This window comes from Telmatherina bonti (genome assembly GCF_933228915.1).
Source record: "Telmatherina bonti genome assembly, chromosome: 11".
Classification (NCBI taxonomy): domain Eukaryota; kingdom Metazoa; phylum Chordata; class Actinopteri; order Atheriniformes; family Telmatherinidae; genus Telmatherina; species Telmatherina bonti.
The window spans coordinates 16,456,902-16,469,158 of NC_136629.1; the positions used below are offsets into that span (position 1 = coordinate 16,456,902).

At 40.3% G+C, this 12,257-nt stretch overlaps 1 protein-coding gene across 1 annotated transcript; it reads left to right on the forward strand.

Annotated features, from left to right (window-relative positions):
• Positions 1-1,504: 1,504 nt before the first annotated feature.
• Positions 1,505-7,873, forward strand: pwwp2b (PWWP domain containing 2B; the record flags this gene model as incomplete). The annotated part of the gene is given in 4 exon segments (XM_079249150.1): positions 1,505-1,526; positions 1,529-1,763; positions 3,836-5,567; positions 7,683-7,873. Coding segments are annotated over 3 exon segments (1,989 nt in total). The 3' UTR covers positions 7,683-7,873.
• Between the last annotated feature and the right edge of the window lie 4,384 nt (positions 7,874-12,257).

Here is a 12,257-nt window from a genome sequence, read left to right on the forward strand (position 1 = left end):
GCATGCTTATTACATTTGTTACTAAATGTTTATGAGGGATCCCATCAATCTCTAATTTAAAAAAATGCACACTTATAGATAAAACTATCCTTCCAAAAGAGTTTTCCATGGATACAATTTTAAGCCATGTGGCTCATAATGTAAAGCTAGAGACACCTAGGGGACAAAGAGAAACTGTACACATATCACAGAGCATTAGCCACTTCCTTTGTTCTTCTCTAATGACACAATGCTTTTAAAAAAAAAAAAAGTAGTAAACAAAATCACGTCGCGCAACATGTGCTGATTTGTTTGCATTGATGGACTCAGTCTTAACTGAAGAGAAAACAATCAGCCACTGCCCCCACATGTGTAATCAGCAGACTATATAAAGCATGTTATGCGGATGTCCACACCATAGCATCCAAATCTACGTCTTTTGAGCTAAAACTCTGGATCTTTGGCCTGTGTGGCTCTAGATACACCTGTAAGCTGGAGCAGCAGATCCATGCTTGTGCTGAAAGGATGCAGGAGAGCCGCAGGAATCCCAGGGGCACTATGGCCAAGCAGATGGCAGTGACAAAGGAGGATGTGGACGAGGTGAGGCCCATGATTCATGACTGGCTATTGACAAAAAGCCATCAGTATTGAAATCACATCACTGATCTAATTCTTTTTCCTCTGACTGACAGATGAGGAGGCTACAGAAACAACTTCTGGAAAGGAAAAGAAAGCAGACGACATGTAAAAAATGTCTGCATAACTTTAATAAAGACCCCTGGCAGAGCTTTTTTTCCTAAGTTGACACACCTGTTTGAATGATCTGCCATGAATGGCCATTGTCATACTTGAAAATAAATATCTGGGATATTTTACCAGAAAATTAATGTTTGGAAAATTTCCATTATATTGACTTATGCATAACACCTGCTCCATTATTATATCACAATAATTTCAAGGGCAAAACAATAAAATGTTGCATTTATTGTGTTATAATAAACTGTTACGTTGTTAAAATGATCAGAAATTCACTTAATCTAAAAAGGATTCTTCTTTTATAAACTATAAAATCAATGTGAATTTTGAAGCTTGTACCCAAATAAGCCTAAAAACATAAAACAAATCAAATCTATAATAAATAAAGATAACCATAATTTTAATCTTGATTATTTAAATGTTTACGTTTTAGATGTAAGCTGTCATCAATACATTCAGTCTTCTGTGAAAACATTAATAACTTCTAACTTGATTGGAAAAATATTTTCTGTCTGATCAGAGTTAATTTGTGACGGTAGTTTATCTTTGTTTCCAACAGAAACATAAAGTGTCTCTACAGGGGGTAATGAAAAGATAAAGTCACGGTCATGAATGCCGTTAAACGCCGCAGAGTGAGACAGAGAAAGGGTAGGCCTTGTCTTTGGAGATTTTTTTTTTTTTTTTTCTTTGCTCTTGTAGCACAGAGACCGTGATGTCAGCGGTAGCAGTACTGTTGTAATTGACTTGGTGGGGGTGATGGCGTCATTTTATGCCCTGGTGTAGCCTCTTGCTCCAATAGCGAAGGGAGACGGATCTTTGGCCGACGCGACCGTGGCTCCCTTGGCCGGGATCGAGTACCGCGGAGCCGGACAAGTCATCCCGGGAAACATGGAGGCTGTGGCCGAGGAGCTGCGGGCCGGCTCTCGGATACCTGTCACTATCGATCATGTAGTTAACGATACACTGGTGGTGACGCTGACCTATCGAGAAAGGAGCTACACGGGGATATTGCTTGATTCCAACAAAAAGTGGGTATTATTTCTTTAACTTTTTTTTATATTCCCGTGTGAAATACATTTTCCAAACCATGCTAACGGCTAACACAGCCTTGTTGCTAAGTTGAGCTTGTTAGCTCCCTGCTAACATGCTAACATTCTGGGCCTTTAAAAGGATAGGTTATTGTAGCTGACAAAGTAGCTAATGGCTAGCATGCTGCTAATGACAAACTAATAATAATTTATCATTTATTGAGACGATTAAACTCGTCATATTTCTGCAGTGAAACTTTTTGTCATGACAGTAATCCAGTGTGCAGAGATTGTTAAAAGACTTATGTTGTACAGTAGCCACTGTTACTGAGTTCATCTATAGCTTATTGTTAGCCTAATCAAATACAGAGCAGCTCAAACGTAATAAATAAAAGTAGACATGGACTGAAATGTATCATTTTAGAAGACGTATTTATATGTAATTATACATGCAAGTGAATGCCCATAAGTTTGCTTAGATAGTGTTGATTAAAAAAAATCTGAAACACTGGGCCTGATTTGAGATTTATCCCTATTTGAATCAATCATGTGTAATGTATAGAAACAATGGAAAATGACCGTGATTTGTTTAAATAGAACTGTGATTAATATATTTAAACAAATAGCAACCATCTTGAAACTCTGTTTGGTACAAAAGGCCATGTCTTTCACAATAACTAATCTGTTCCAATGAGAGATCAATGCAAGTAGAATTTCACATTTGAGAATCTGGTCTGTTGTGGCTTTTTTTTTTACTAAATGTCACATGTAAAATCCTTGTATTTCTCTTGGTATTGTCCGCCTTAACAGCCACTGGCTATGAACTATTAATAGATTTTCAACATCAAAATCAGCTTTGCCCCTTCTTTATGCAAGAGTTCAAGCTGCCCTGAGAATAACCCACCCAAAAGAGAAAAGGGAAGGCCTTGAAATCACTTAAAATAGATCTATATATTAAGCCTTGTCAGAGGGTACAATCTGACTTCTTCCTTCTCAGCTTAAGGGAAACCATTTCCGTCCATTGTTTCCCACAGCTTTCATATATTTATTTTTTAATACCATGATTTAGTTCTGTCATTCAGGCTAATCTCTGCTATCAAGTTACACTGTACACAACAAGAAATGGCAAGAGTGCTGTGAATCATCTCTGGTCATATTGTGCGTCCTTGTACTTTGCTTAACTTGCTGTTCCCTGACACAGGCAGCAGTGTTTGTGCCATGTCAGTCACAGTGAAGGCTAATATTTGGCAGCCTGAGGGGGCTGTATATAAAGGTGAGAGAAGCAAACCTCACCAAGAGACAGAAAGCTCTGCCAGCTACTTCTCTTGGGGGGGAGGTAAATGGGATCCCCAAATGCGCACTAATTAATAATCGTACCACACATGAGACGTAAGCAGACAGGGATGCAAAAACAAACTGAAATCTCCTGGCTACATCTGTGAATCCCGAGTGATTCATGGGATTGTTTTTGTTCAGTCAGATGTTGGGAAGGAGGTGGGAGTTAGAGGGATCCTGGGCATCCTGGAGACTCTTTGTCTGCTGTCTCCTGACTAAAGCAGCACAGCTACATTACTTTCCCCTGGCCAGCCACTTCTTAAAGACTTTAATATTTGTTGAGCATGTTTGTTGATCTCGGAGAACGTAAAAGGATGCATAAAAACCACCCAGTGAAAATCAGAGATACTGTTGATCTAGTTTTGTAGCTTGAGGCAAAATGACAGATAACTTCACGGCTTGCACTAGTCGACCCCAACCCCCCTCTCACTATGAAGTTTCAGCACACAGGTGACAGGCAGAGCGGTGTTATAGCAGGGCGAGAGAAAGAGGTTTTCTATTTAAAGGGCATCCTGTGTGTAGTCATTTGTGGGAATAATTGTGAAACGCTTTGAGGGTTTTTTTTTTATATTTTTACTTCGGCAAAGCTCGCACAAGAAGACATTTGTTTTTGTTGAAATTTGTTTGAATGTGTAGTTTGGCTTTTTGGAGCTGGGGTGTACAAGGGCTTGACTATAGTGCTGTGGCGTAAGATCTTCAGATATTTATTATGTGTTTATCTCTCTTTTTCATCTTAGGACTGGGCTATTCTGTCTACCAGATTTCACGGCCAAACTGGAGAACTGCCCCATATCTAAACAGGCTTGTGAAATCCCAGAAATCTGTGCGGAGCCTGTTCCCAAGTCCCCCAGCCAGGCTCCGCACCTGCCAAAGGATGAAAACACTCTCCCAGAAAGCAGCATACCCACCCCACCTGCACCTCCGCCCTGTCCCGTCCCCACACCAGTGCCAGCTGGACAGACTCCTTATCCTCCTTATTTTGAAGGAGCCCCCTTCCCTCAGCCCTTATGGGTGCGGCACACTTACAGCCAGTGGGTACCTCAACCACCTCCCCGACCAATCAAGAGAAAGAAGAGGCGGACGCGAGAGCCCGGGCGCATGACTATTAGTACCATTCGTCTGCGGCCACGGCAGGTACTGTGTGAAAAGTGCAAGAACACGGTAAATAGCGACGAAGACAGCAAAGACTCCATGAGCAGCACCAAGACTTCTAGAAAAGAAAATGCCCTTCAGAGCGACGATGAGGGAGATTATAAGGATGCCCCAACTAAGCTGTCAAGAAAAGAGGATGTCGTTGCCACAAATGACACCAAAAGACGTGAAAATGGCACCAGCTTTGACAGTAAGCGCCTTAGAAAGGACAAAAGGGGTGAAGCTGACGGGGAAAAGTACCCTGCTGGTGACGTTATTCCCCACAGTCCTGTCATAAAGATTTCATATAGCACTCCACAGGGAAAGGGGAAGGTTATAAAGATCCCCTCACGAGTTCACGGTTCAGTCAAGCCGTTCTGCCCCAAACAGCTGGTGCAGAACGGCGTGGGAGAAAACGGCAAGGCGTCCGCTGATACAACCAAGGAACAGAGGCACATTCTCGATGCCACAAGGTCTGGCCTCACTGTGTCTATTCCCAAACTGAAATTAACCAGGCCTTTTGCAAACGTTGGTCAAGACTCGGCCCCTCCAAAGATCCACTTGAGACCTCCTCAAAGGGAGGGCGAAGAGACCATGGTCGAGTATGACACGGAGCTAGTTGGAGACCCCAGGAGGCGAAGCCCTAGGGCGCCTGGCCCATGTCTCCCCCACTCTGAAGACTCTGGCGAGGGGAAGAACTCTCTGGAGTTATGGTCAGGAAGTTCTGGGGAGGAGGCCGAGCGCAGCCACAGCGACCTCACCCTTCTCATCAATTTCCGGAAACGTAAAGCAGATTCTTCCAGCCTGTCGGTTTGCAGCAGCGACAGCCTCGACGAGTCGAAGTCTTTCAGCTCTGACGGCACCTCGCCGGAGCTGTGCGACCTGGCGCCAGGCGAAGACCTCTCCGTCACCTCCTCTTCGGTAACTCCTCGGGACGACTGCAAGACGGTGCCGCCGCTCACAGTGCGGCTTCACACCCGCAGCATGACGAAATGCGTCACAGAAGAGGGTCACGCGGTGGCAGTGGGCGACATCGTGTGGGGGAAGATCCACGGCTTCCCCTGGTGGCCGGCGCGTGTGCTCAGCATCAGCGGCACTCGCAAACAGGAGACGGCCAGCTGCGAGGCCCAGTGGCCCCAAGCGAAGGTGGCGTGGTTCGGTTCGCCCACCACCTCCCAGCTGTCCGTTGCCAAACTCTCGCCCTTCAGAGAGCTCTTCAGGTCCCGCTTCAACCGCAAGAAGAAAGGGATGTACAGAAGAGCCATCTTGGAGGCTGCCAAGGCCGTTGGTCACATGGGTCCAGAGATTACATCACTACTTTCCCACTGCGACACGTAGGTTAGTACACAGCAGTTCCTCCTTTTGCCTTATTATCTGTCATTTGGAGTATTGGAAGACACCATTGTGTGTTTTTATATAAATGTCACAATTACAGCTTTTCTTGGTTTCTTGGATTGTTGACAAAAAATAAAACTAATCACGTCATTGTGATTATTATTGACATCACAATATAAATGCATGAACACTCCTTATAGGTCTTAAACATAAATAATATAGAAGCAAAGTATAATAACTAAAGAGCTCCTATTTTTTGTAAAAAGAAATAAACACTTCATATTAACTCTGGTTTTCTCAAATAGAATAAAAAGGTCACATGCTTTTAAAGTAACGTTCATTGAACGCTGCTTAACTCATCACTGTAAACCCAACCAGTCGTATGTAAAATGAGTAAAATATAATTACATTTAATTAAATGTGATACTAGATAAACCGTAGCATCATTTAACCCAGTGACAGAACAATTACCGGTACTTTGTCATACAATCCGGCAGGTGATGAAATGTATTCTATGTATTTCCTCTTTTTCTGCAACTTTGTGTCGTCCTTTACAAGTCAGCAATCTGCCTTCAACAATGACACCTTGGTCATTTTTTCCTTAACCAAAGAAGTCCAACAAAGACGACCGAATAGGCTTTCTTGGAGGAAATAACTCCACAGATGTTGTGTAATTTTGTTCTTATTTTAAGTTGCGCAGATTGAAAGTGACAGTATCAAGGGATCTTTACGAGTAATTTGTTATAGCATTTAATGGTGCCTCTTATGGTGAAATCAAATAATTGTGGCATCCCTACACACTCATTTAACATTAGTTTTATTATTATGACTCATCTGACTTAGTCTAGTCTTTAATGTCCCCAACTAGCTATTGAGTGACTAACCATGAGTGACTAGTCTGGCTATGTGGAAACAAAGATGAAGAATAACAGCAAAGATTTGGTACAAATGAGTAAGAACTGAGGGAGTGCACATGGCATGTTGGTCATGTGACGAATGACCAACAACAAAGAGGCAGCAGACTAATATAGACCAAAAGATGAGCTACAGCCTACAAACAGCTGCTTCTTATTGTTACAATTTCAGCTATTTTTTTTTAAAATAGGCAAGTCTTACATGTAGTGACATGACGGATAAACATCCACTTGGCACATGTCTCCACCCAGTCAGAGAAGCAGCTGCCTTCAGGTTGTGCAGCTGAATTAATGTCATTTTAAATCCAAATAAAACCAATAGACTTGGTTTTTTTTTCAGTGTTTCATTACTAGTAAAGAAGGTGACTGCTGGTTATTACATTGCTGTTGGTGCTAATGCTGGTTGACAGTACCTGCAAGCAAATCTTATCCTAAAAGTCAGCAGCTTCAGATTATTTAGTCCTTTTTCTTTTCATTTTTCTAAACATGTCCTGCTGAATTAGTCTAAACTTCAGGAGACTGGAGATGATTTTCCAGCTGTTTGCTGAACAACAAACACGTTCAGCTCTTCTGTTCCTGCCCGTATTATCCACGCAATCTAAAACAGACGTATTCAGTGCTGCAAACGGTGTAATGAAAGCTGACATTACACCATTTGCTGGAATATTTTGTTTAAACTTCTGCTTCTGGGAGGTTCACACAGCGTTGCTTTGACACGATTAAAGCAGGTTAAGTACGTTAGCGTATGTTTTCAGTAAAGCATGACTCTGTTTTAAGGCCTACAGAACCAGACAGGCCATTTCCAACCCTTCTGTTTGCTCTGTTATGGGCTCAGCAGCCAGGATGAGGTTGGTAGGAGCTGAGAATAAACAGCAAGGGGTAAAGATGAGACTATATTTGGTGGGGATTTTTTCCATTTCCTTTTTTTTCCCTCTGTACCTCATAAAGGAAGCGTTTTTCTCACTGAGCCAGTTGGAAAGCAAAAAAAAAAAAAAAAAAAAAGCCAACTTGACTTGACATGGCTCTCTAATCTTTTGATGACGAGCATTGAGAACCACATCCATCCCACTCTTGTGCCCAGTTTAAAAAACCAGTATATCGGATGTTTGACCTGCCATGTTTGCTCATTGTGTTTACTTTGTTCTCCATCCACCCCCCCCCCCCCCCCCCCCCTTTTTTTTTTTTTTTAATTTCTCTTGTGTAGAAGCTGAGGAAGGACTGAGAGGTCTCCGAGGTTTTCCTGAATTCTCAGACTCTGTCATCAAGGCCCAGGAGGGAGTACGTGCGGTTGCCACGGCTACTATTTATATGCTTCTTTTTTCTTTTTTTTTTTTTTACAAGGCTGGTGGAAAAATGGCTGCCAAGGTGGAGTGATGAGACTGGATAAGGGAGCAAAAAGAAAAAAAAAAAAAGAGAAGACCAGGCTTCCTATGGTCATGAACTGAACTATTACAGTTTTTTGTTAATTTTCTAGATTTAATCATATTTCAAATGGAGCCGAATAACAACACTACAAGGACCCGAATGTATTTATTGACTGTAATGGTTTATTAAGATCATCTTTCAACAACAGTCTCGCAAAAACCTCCTAATGTGCTGCTGTCATTGTCTTGGTCCTCGTCGAGGTCCGACTCGTCCAGGGAGGGAGTCAGTGGCGTCTTCAAACATCCTCTTCCTCTCCTTTCTCTTGGACATGAGACTTTTTACCCCACAGTTTAAAAGTCTTACCCTGAATCTTCTGAAAATGTGAAAGGCTCCATCCAGAGACGGTAGCGACTGCTCCAGTTCCTCCAGTGACCACAGTGTTTCATCTGTAGCCCTTCCGTAACATTCGTTGGATTTGTGGATGTATTTATGCTGAACTCTGTCCCTCTCCAGAATCATGTCGCGTCTTCTCTCCATTTCATTTTAAACTCTACGATCCTCCCGTCTACCTATCCCCCCCTCTCCCCTCCCTTGAACTCTTCATATATCCTGAGAACCATTTTTACATCTAATTATTTAAAGCGACACATTTAAGGAAAAAAAAAAAAAGGAAAAAGCACTTTATCTGTACCTTTGGTGGCCTGCTGTAAGCTCAACTTGTTTGAAACACTATTGCGAGATACCGCCCTGATAGGCAGCAGGCAAGTTAAAAATTATGTGGTAGACTATCCATGGCCTTGGAGATACAAAAAAATCTTTTTTTTTTTTTTTTTATTATTATTTTAGGACTTTTTTGTCTTTATTTTATGGGGACACCAGACACAAGATGGTTGTGTACACTGTATTCTTGCATTTTTCTCTCTCTGCTTAACTTATCTGCTACATTCACTACAAAATAGTCCTCATTTTTACATTTCCACTGGAGAAATACGAGTGAAGAAAAGTTTCCCAGCCCCTCCTATGCATTATAAGTTAAAGCTTTATGAGTTACTATGGAAACGGGGGGGGGTGTAAACCATGCTGTTAGAATACTGTGAATTCAGCTGCTGAGCAGGCTGAAGAAAAGCTGGCTTGCAACTAGTCGGAGCCTTCAGTTGCATCAAGCAACACTGACCTTTAATGACTTTTCTGTTGAAAGCAGCACTGTTGGATTAAGTGGGGGGGGGGTCAAGAGAGCACTACTGTCAGTCGCAACCGGGTCCGCATTAAAAACATAACCAAAGGTTGAACACAGACTCGCTACGGCCAACACGCTTGTCTGCTTTTTACCCCTCTGAAAACAGGTGCTTTTTGTTAGGACAGAAATGTTGGGGGTTTAGTTTTGTTTCGGGGGAGCAGATAAACCTCTCCCCAGAAATGTCCTTTTTTTTTTTTTTTTTTTTTTTTTTTTTAAATCTTTAGGCCGACTGTTGTCAACACAACGAGCAGAGCAGTGCAAGAGTCTATGTATGTATGCCTGAGAGGGGAAACTGTTGTCAGGATTTTTCCCATGTATGGTTGTCTACTGTTTCCCATGTTGGTCAGTGTTACTGGCTAATTTTTTTTTCTTTTTTTTTTTTACATGTACTGTATATAAAATAAAATATCCAAGCAATATTTGTGCGGTTGTGGATCAGTTACTTTTGTTATTGATGATCAGAAGGGCTCGTCTTTCAAGATGTTAGTGTCATTATTTTAAATGAGAAAAATGATGGTTAAGATGTCAGTAATGTCATGTAAATCCTAAAGTTCAGCATAAATAGTACCATTTCTATTTTTAAGCTATTAAGCTTCTGTAAATATCAAAGCTGCTTAGGTTTCAGCTTGTGTGAGATTTAAAGCAGAAGCATTAAAGTGGATCCGACTGATGAACTGAGCAAAAAGTTTTAAACTACCCTTCATTTCTTTATATATTAGAAAATTGGTGGAAGTCAAAGCAGAAATGTAAAGTATTCTTTAAACATGCACCTTTATTTTTCTTTTATTCTGTTTTCTGTCCAGTTGATCCCAGACTGCTTCAAGGTTGTTGAGGTTCTGCTCTGGGGAGGATTTAAAGTCCATCAGGCCTGTTGTCACTGATTTGCAGTCCAGTTCTTGTGCCATGTGACATACCTCAGGGTTTTTTTTTTATTTTTCATTTTTTTAATTTATAATAATCTTCCCTTCTTTTAAGAAAGTGTTCTTGACAGCCACCCTTTATGGACACCATGTCTGATGGTGAAGAATATGGATGGATCAAACTCAAGGCTCTGCTGCAGCTCAGATTTTGTCAGGCGTTTTTTTTCTGAAGATAGAGGATATATAATGCAGGGATTTACAGCCTGTAAAGCTTGTCAAACTTAGCTGGTTTGTTTGGTTTTTTGTGGATGTTAAAAAAAAATGATGATAATACTGTTGTAAGAAAGTGCAGAGAAGATTAAATTTTAAATCGGATCATTGCTAAATGTGTTATTAAAGTTTGGTGCCTTTTGTTTATTCATGTTTTAATTTTTTTTTTTTTTAATTACCTAAAATAATTCAAAGACTAGAATGAAAATGAGTGAAAAAGCAGCCAAAGTTTAAAGAAAAACATTAAAAAGCTTTCAGCAACAATGAATTTTGGCCCTTTTGAAGTTAACTATAAAAGGAATGAGGGGTGCCTTGGAGACTTTTCAACAGCACTGTATCGTTGAGGACCATAATTAAGGATCTTCTTTTAGTATTTTTTTTCTCAGTGTCTCATTAGCTTCCTCTCTTTACAAAAGATGCAATACAAAGTGCTGAATTGGTGCATCCCACACCGTTTTACATTCTGTGCTGGTTAAACTGATGTGTGTTTTCATGTTCAATAAATTGATGTCGAACTGTTCTTTTTGTCAGGATAGATTTGCTTTCTGTTTACATTTACGTAGACTAAAGAGATAAGTCTTTGTTTATAGGACAACAAAGCTGCGTCTGCTCCAATATGCGCTTGCAGGAATTAGGGGTCATAGACTTCATGGTTTATTACAGTGAAAATATCCCAGTTTTGTCATTTAGGTGGAAAACATGTTTCCACCCTGAATGGGATGCATCATGAATGCATAAACTCCAGGAAGATCGCTGTTTTTAGCAGCTAATGAAGATCGGAATAAATTTAATTAAATCATGAATGCGTTGTTGAAAAGTTAGTCTTATATTTTGTCAAAGTAAAATTTTAAAAGTTGTGCAGCAGGATATAATGATTAAGTAGACATTTTTATAATAAAAAAGGTTTGAAGTGGGAAAGTCAGTTGATTCTCCTGTGTTATGTTCAAGAGTTAACATGGGTGTAACCTGGTATGCTAGGAGAGCGTCACCTAGCATGTACTACGACCACTGACTGCTACCTTGCTAATAGCATTTAGTGTTGGAGGACACCAAGTTAATATGTTTAAACCTTTCTCCTAGCCTCAAGTATATTCAAAATTTAGATTCCTTATAATGCCTTAAAAAAGATTAAATACAAAGTTTGACACTGTGCAAAATCTTAATTTGCTTAAGTTAGGAAAAAAGACCAGCTAGCTTATTTACTGCAAACATACTTTTTTTTTTTTTTAAACTCTGGGCAGCTAAGCTAACGTTGCGTTACTCTAAGTTAAGTTACATACCATTTACTATATAATTTTCCATGTAAATATATATTTCATGAACGTGACCTTTGGGTCGGTTTCAGGTCATGACTCCCTGCCCTCTAATATCTGTCTGATCATATTTTGTCCAGTTTTACATGCTCAGGTTCACATTGCGAGAAAAGGTTAAGCAGATTTTGGTTCTTGCTCTACACGTAATTTAAAACTAAAACTAAACTAAGGTTTGACTGGCAAAGACGGGTAAGAAAGATTAGCGGAACTCTATTTTTTCTCTTTACCCCACACTCCACCCAACCTTCACGCTTCAGCTGTGGTCATGTCACGCGAGTTGATTTATTACCTTCATGTCATAAATAGGACTGGTTAAGTATATCTGTTGCATAACTAGTGTATGCAGTTCAGTGGATAGACTGGTCAAGGTGAGGTGACCCATGTGTGTCTCTTTCCTGATATCATAGCTTCATTGCCTGCTTTCGTGTCATGGCACTAACATGGCCGTGTTTACCTTGTGTTTCCCTAGGACTAAAGCTCAAAGTAAATTGACTGATCGAACATGGAGCGAATTATATTAGGGTTGCTTACACATTGGATTAATTCACTTCACTTTTTATTATGATAATTTTTTCTGTTGGGGCGTCTTTTGGATTTTACTCAAATTTTATTGATTATTTATTATCACAACCATTTTTAAATAAATAATTTTGCAAATATTAAATTATTCTGACTTAAAAACTGTATATATTCTTTAAAAGAAAAGAAAGGAGAGAATAAAAACAGTTGCCAGA